This window comes from Etheostoma cragini, chromosome 11, assembly GCF_013103735.1.
Source record: "Etheostoma cragini isolate CJK2018 chromosome 11, CSU_Ecrag_1.0, whole genome shotgun sequence".
Taxonomy (NCBI): Eukaryota; Metazoa; Chordata; class Actinopteri; order Perciformes; family Percidae; genus Etheostoma; species Etheostoma cragini.
In genome coordinates, this window is record NC_048417.1 from 7,437,099 (window position 1) to 7,444,500 (window position 7,402).

Below are 7,402 nucleotides of genomic sequence, written 5' to 3' on the forward strand. Positions count from 1 at the left end.
TATTTGCACATTTATTTCATCTTTGTCAATTTTAAATACATTTTCTCTATTTAATTAACTTATTTTGGATACTGTTCCAATTTAACCATACAATCTGGTTTACTTATATAATTTGCTTTATATCTGTACATGAATATAATTTCATAATTCTTTTTATACAAATGGAAATGAGCATTGAGACAAACAAAATACTGTATGCATAATTTTCTTTGGCTCAATAAATCTTTTTGAAATACAATCATGCACTGCAGTGTCCATATCCACCTCTATATGTATTCTTTCCTGACAAAGTGTCAGATATCCGTGTGCGTGTGACTGCAGACTGTGTAACTCATTTCTGAGGCCTGTGTCCTCACCTCCTCCAGCCGTCTCCTCTGCTCCTTCTGCTGCTCGATACGTTTCTGCCTCTCGGCCAATAGCTGGCGCTTGTACTCCTCCTGCTCGCGGAGCTGCTGCTCCTGGAGGAGCTGCTGGCGGCGCAGCGCCTCCGAGCGCTCCTTGTTCTCCTGCTGCAGCCGGATGAAGTCACGGCGCAAAGTCGACTCGCCTGGCACGTTGACTATTGAGCTATACGGAGGACGCAATGAGAGAAGCGTTAGCCGCTTTGTTAGCTCATTACATTGTTTTTAAGAAGAGGGGATGAAGGTTTTTCAATGTAGGATGTAAATAAATTGCCAATTTTCAACATGAAGATGCTGATGATTTGGTGTTAAGGTGGCATCACCAACATTTTTGTAAATATTAGAAAATAACAGTTACATATCACTGGAAAGCTGCTGTTGAGCTCCTTCTGCCAAAGCCACACACTTCTAATTGCGAAGAATGACAAAAGGGAAAAACACAAAAACGTTTGCTACAGATTTCATATGCTCTAAATTTGAATTGCTCTACTTGTTTAGATTACATGATTTGATTTCATATTTAGCTTTTGCTCTGCTCTGGGTTCCATCAGAACTAGGTTCATGCCCCTTCTGCTCTGGTCTGTGGTTCGTGCATACTCATATAGAACATGGTAGTGGTTAGCTTCTTGTACTGGGAGAAGTTAGCATGTTTAGCTTGTTTTTAGTGCAGGTTGACAAGAAAAAATTTACTGTTTTACACTGTACTGTTCCTTATGCGTTGTGATAATATATTCTCACCTTGGCTCTCCTTCTTGCTCAGATGCCTCTTCCTCCTCTTCTTCACTGCCGCTGTATTCATACTCCGTCTCATCTGAGGATAGTACGGGAAAAGAATAGAACAGCTAAGTAAAAGTCGTTAAAATGTTAAACTGAAATTGTTTAACTGAACACACCATGCACATGCAGGTTATTGTTTTATTATTATGAGCTAATATTTTAAGACTTTCTTCTCTAAGAGTCAAAGTGACAAACTAACTATATATATAACACATAAAATCCTCATAAAATCATGTGTTTCGCTTAAACTTTAACACAAGAAAATGTGTGATTGTTTGACATATATTCAATTACCAGTAACTCAACAATGTCCCTTTTTTAGGTTACATTAAGTTTGTTCTTATACCGTTTCCTTTCCTTCTGACAAAGACACATCTCCACATTTTGTAGAACAGCTACTGAACTTTTCCAGATGTTTATCCCCCCCATACTAACAAATGTTGGATCATTGAGAGCTGCACTGTTATTGTTCATAGTTTAGTTTCACAGCAGCGATAGACACTCTGACACCATCAGTTCTATCTCAGGGCTCACCCTTCTCGCCCCTCTTCTTTTTGGTCCGGTCGATGTGGTCTTTGAGCTGGATGCGGACCTGCCTTTCGTTGGGCTGGTCCCGAATGAAAGGGTGTTTCAGCAGCTGCTCAGTCGGAGGACGCTGAGTGTAGTTTTTCACCAGGCAGCCCTCGATGAAGCTGAAAAACTTCTTTGACCTGTTAGGTTACAGTTAAATGTGATGTTTGGAAATGAGATGACATTCTGACATTTTAAGGTAAAATGCAGTCTCAGTCATAAGTTTGGACACACTTTCCTACTCATGTGAATGAAAAAGGGTTTCCAAATGGTTTTTTTGTTTTTTAAAGATTTAGTTTGGGGCATTTTTTGGCCTTCATTGACAGGACAACAAAAACACCAACTCAATTGTCCCGGCGCCCACGTCCAAACTTCTGACTGGCACTGTAAGATAAACTTTATTGTCAGGTAGGAAATTACAACAACTGCATACAATCGCACGCATTAGTATGTTGTAGTAGTCCGTAGGGAGTTGGGTTGGGAACTGGAAGGTTAAGTCCCAGTACAGACCTAAAATACAGAGCATGGATTGTTAAGCAAAGTACCAAACCCCCAACTGCTCGGGGCCCTCCTCCAAGGAGCCTCCCCCTGAGCATGTGTGTAATTCAGGCCTGTGATTAATGTGTGTGCAACTCTACTATAACAGAGTGAAAATTGTGAATTTCCCCTCGGGGATAGATGTCGTCTTCTTCTAAATACGGTTTCTCACAGACATGAAATGACAAATTTTTCTTTAGAAAAAGAAAAATAAAGAGCATCATTATATTTGTTATTTAAAAGATTAAAAGAAGAGAGATTAAAAACTGAAGCCTACCATTTTTTCGACTTAAGTCGAGGAGGAGGGTTTCTGGGAATGAGGAAGAGGGCTCTCATTGGATGCATGTCACACAGAGCTGGAGGAAACAACAGAGAAGAGAGCCAAAAACACACAAAGCCATACATATTAGACTGAACTTTTATGTATTCATGATACTGTTGCCATAGGAATAAACAAGTTAAATAGAAAGGTAAAGTTAAGCTACAATTTAAAGGGTAAAGATGGAATATGTCATTAGCCGCTTTCCGACCAAGTAATTACAGGTACGTAGTTATAAGAATAGTCCACTCTAAACAGTTCTACTGACTATTCTCCCCCAAAACCGGTTTTTACCAGTAGCATTCGCACTGGCCAGTGGCCATAGGAAATGGTAAGAGGGGTAAGGGAGTGACGCAAGTACATCAACGGTCTTTATAGCATTAAAATCTGAAATCAAGTACACCAACAAAAAAGTATGAATTAAACACTAAATCTATCTAAATCTATGTCATATTTTAAACAAGTCTTCTGAAGAAAAAGTTTTTTTCTAAAATTGTCTGTTGTTGGTCTGTCTGTACCGGAAACACAACTCTCATTGATCTACGTTCCTAGGAAATAGGAGCTGAAAGAGTTACAGGAACTGTGGTCAGAGGAACTTCAAAATCACCAAATTGGTGCAGTCGGAACACAAGCAAAAAAAAAAAGATCATCATAGAAATGTTACGTTCTAAGAACTACAAAAATCCCTACGGTTGGTATGATCACTTTAAACAGAAAAGGCCGTGGTTGAATTGACCAATAGCTTCAGTCTTACACTACTCTACAATCTTTAGCTTTGTTTGCAGGATTTAAAAAAAAAAACTGTACTCTTTTCCTGTTTTGTGATTTGTAGGTAATTATATAAATTTCTCAAAATTCCAATTTGAATGATCAAATGTTTTTAAAATGACACACAAACCACCATTAGGTGCGATATGTACTTACGGGGAGCTCCCTCAGCCATCTCTATAGCCGTGATTCCACAGGACCACAGGTCACTCTGATGGACAGAAGACAAGATCAGTTAAATGAGTTTGCGTGCATGTTTCAATAACACATGAACGTGTTATATCTAACATAGCAGTGGTTCTGAAACTTTAAAAACGCTAGACCGAATAGACCGTTAACATTTCATTTTCTTCTATTTGTTCTGGGAACCCTTTGATGAGTTGTCTGAAAATCTATTGAAACAGTCCCTGATACACTGTTAAACATTGGATCCAGTATCTTACCCGGTAGTCGTAGGTAGCATCTGGGTTTTCATCACAAGCGATGACCTCTGGAGCCATCCAATATGGCGTCCCAATAAAGGTATTCCTTCGACCTACAGTCCGGTCCAACTGAGCACTCACACCAAAGTCCACTGGGAAATAGAGAGTTAACATCAGTTAAATATTGGTACAAACCATTTTCACTAACAGCACCATTTCTATGAAGTGTCTGAAAACCAAAAGAGTGACTTTAATATATCTATTTAATTTATAATATATCTCTTTAATATCTAGCTTGGGAAGATCCTAACAATGTTCAAGTCGTAGTTCATAATAAAACACATTCCCAGATTCAAATTAAAAACATTTCGTAGAAACGGTTCAGATCCTTTAAATGCAGACTATCATTGTCAGACATTTTTGCTCATGCGCCAAATATCTAGAATGCCTTGTTACATGAAAATGCTACTCGTTGTCTTTCCATGTTAAAACCACCAAACTCTGGTCTTTAGTCCGTGTTGGATCCTGACTCACAGTGTAAAGTTCAAGCTGCTGCTCTGTTACGATGCTCTGTCTTGCCTCCTTTTAGCTAAACTACAAAGTGTTTTACTGTGGCCTCAGTGGAGACATGTGGTTTATACGGTGTGTCACAGGACGGCAACAAAGGAGGTCTCAATCTCATTACATATAGGTATCTAATCATAGAGAATTACAGATAGAAAACAAGATTAATGAGTGTAAAATTCAAACAAAGAAGGCTATTTTAATTTAGAGATCATGAATAAAAGGTATACTTAAAATTTATCTTGAGAAAAGCTAGTTACTCCGATGTTTTTCTTCAGGCCCCATTTCAGTAAGTGTTATACAGTGAAATGGAGAGGAGTTCAGACAAAGTGACATCTTCTGAAATGTATATATATCGTAAAGTCACGTTTTATTGTTTACTTTTAGTCGTCAGTAGAAAGAAAAAGAAAAGAGTAACATCTGTCCACTTCCAGCACTCACTGTTTTTCTTGTGCTTTGAATATGACCCCTTGTTTTCTTGATTGAGATGCTGAGTCCACCCTGAGGCTAGATCCTAAAACCGCCACTGAATTGTCCACCCCAATTTTGTCCAGGAACTCAATCAAGGTCAGGCATGTCGCTCAATGACTGAGCAGTTTCCCTGATCAATAAAGGCCAATAAGAGCTTTGCAGGCAACATTAAGGCAATGTTATCTTCCTACGCCAGAGCCAGAAATAGAGGGACAGAAAAACAGCAACAAAAATGGAGATGAGATCCAGGGTTCATCGGGTTTCATTTAAGGCCTTTATAATAGCACAGAAAATGCAATTTCTAATACAGGTTTCACAATCATACTGAGCCAAAGTATAAAAGGATAATAATTTATTATTATCTCCCAGTGTGTCAGTACTTTCCTGTAGTTTATAACAATAGTTCCTACTGATATAATCAAAGATATTTACGTTAAATAGACACAAATAAGCAGCAGAAAATGGATGGATAAATTAACCAATTAAAAATGATTAATTCACTAATGTCAGCACTTCCTGCCCACTATGAGATGATGAGCTCCACGGCTACTGTAGTTAGCAGCAGTGGCAATGCTTGCTATTGGTCTCCTGCCCACACAATCAAAACAAAGTATTTTAAGGCTCTTTTGTCTATTATAAAATGAATATGCTGTGGAAAAATATCTACCTTTAGCCCTGTCATGGGTCTGTGTGAGGATCCTTTGCAACAAGATGATCAAAAGATATTGGTTATTTTCTAGTAAAATTAAGTGAATGCAAAACCTTGACTCAGTTTTTACAAGGATTTTAATTAAGGGCTCCAACTGTGCAATCGGGTGAAACTTGACAAAAAAACCTGGTAATAAAAAAGCACTTATTTGCACAAGCACGGTGCTGACTCAAGTCTGGTACTGCAGTACAATGTTCTTTCAGTGCAGTCATCCAAACCTCAGTGTAGGCCATGCTCCCAGTCTACAGGCCCAGTTTGAACACATAATTTAACCAAAATAAAATCAACACATACCCAGTTTGACTTCAGCGTTTTCCGTCAGCAACACGTTTTGTCCCTTGATGTCACGGTGGATGACATGATGAGCATGCAGGTGAGCTAATCCCTGTAGGGTGGGACACAAAAAAAGCAACATATAACATGCAGTCCATGACATTTTTTCTGTCAAACCCACAACACTCCACCCCACTCTGTCTTTCTGTATGCGTTTTCCTCTATAGTGTATTTGACTGTGAATAGGAAATTGTCGTGAAGATGCTGAAAGGGGCACTGACCCGGAGGATCTCTCGGGAGATGTAGGCGATCCAGTCCTCCTTCAGTGTGTTGCCTTTGGTGTTTTTCACCAGATCCGTGATGGAACCGGCACCACAGAACTCCATCACCAGCTGGAGGAGAGAACAGGAGATTCTGAGAAGACTGTGGACATTCACACACCTCCACACATCTCGCACATCATTCTGACATTTTTATTTATTTTTAATTTTAATTTTATTCATATTAATTTTATTTAGTATATTTACTATACTTATTTATCTTCATTTTATCTTATTTTACGTTGCATGACTTTTGCACTGTTTATTGTTAAGCCACAAAACACTTTTTTGTGTGCATATTTCGTGTATATGCAGACCTACTTGGCAATGATACTGTTTTTGGCTGCTGTTGTTTGCAAGCAAAGTGTGTGAACAGATAAGGTGTGTGCATGCATATCAACTCTGCACACAGCCCCAATAGAAGAAAGATGTTTGGTCCAGAATCTGGACTTGACGCTGCTTGGTTTAAAACCTTATGGAGGACAGACAATAATATATTTTTAGGAACAAAATCAATTTAAAGATATTCCTCTTTATTTCTAGATGAATCTAATTCTGTCCCCCTTTGATCGTTGCTTTACTTTTCTGCAAATGCTCTTGTATGACTTTTATCTCTTGCTTGCTTGCTTGCTTGGTAGTTTTAGCTTCATTGAGCTGTGTTACTAATTCTAGTTGAAAAATTATTGATACACAATGTTTCAGGCAAAAGGGAAAATGTGGTCAGACAATTAAAATAATAATCCAAGGCTGTCAGTGGTAACAACTTTTATTTTTAGTGGAGGTACATTCACAGCCGCTACTTCCCCGTAGGATTACATTGCAACCTGGTTTGTTCACATTAGTAACTCACTTAAAAACAAATGCACAGGAAAATAGGGTCCAGGTTGAAAAATTGAACCCAATTTACCATTTAATTTACAACACATTGCTTTCAAGACGTCACATCATTATAATGGTAGAAATAGACTCACCCATAGCTGGTCGTCATGGCCTGGAGGACTTTTCTTGATGAAGGCTCCATAATAGGTGGCTATGTTTCTGTGGTGGGAGTACTTCTTCAGCATGTTGATTTCCAGCTTGATTTCCTCCTCTTCATCCTATAAGAGACAGAGAGTGTTTCTCATCAGCATGGATTTAATAATTTAAATGTAATGGTATTTATCGTATCAAATCATAAGTTATCTCAAAACACTTTCCAGTTCCGGGTGTAGCATGGCACATTCTTATTACCTGTGAGATAGCAAGGAAGGAATTATATGAACTAATAGAGT

At 38.5% G+C, this 7,402-nt stretch overlaps 1 protein-coding gene across 16 annotated transcripts in view; it reads right to left on the minus strand.

The window, feature by feature from the left end:
• map4k4 (mitogen-activated protein kinase kinase kinase kinase 4) overlaps positions 1–7,402 on the minus strand; it is a 90,980-nt gene that overhangs the window by 31,791 nt on the left and 51,787 nt on the right. For 15 of the 16 annotated variants that reach the window (XM_034884575.1, XM_034884581.1, XM_034884585.1 and 12 more), the window contains exons 4-12: positions 7,103–7,228; positions 6,093–6,203; positions 5,833–5,923; positions 3,816–3,946; positions 3,529–3,583; positions 2,563–2,641; positions 1,713–1,888; positions 1,140–1,212; positions 357–567 (exon numbers count right to left, since the gene is read on the minus strand). In XM_034884575.1, the coding sequence (XP_034740466.1) occupies positions 357–567; positions 1,140–1,212; positions 1,713–1,888; positions 2,563–2,641; positions 3,529–3,583; positions 3,816–3,946; positions 5,833–5,923; positions 6,093–6,203; positions 7,103–7,228 (1,053 nt within the window). Of the gene's footprint in view, positions 1–356; positions 568–597; positions 810–1,139; positions 1,213–1,712; positions 1,889–2,562; positions 2,642–3,528; positions 3,584–3,815; positions 3,947–5,832; positions 5,924–6,092; positions 6,204–7,102; positions 7,229–7,402 lie in introns of those variants that run through there. The other variant, XM_034884588.1, reaches the window with a different exon arrangement.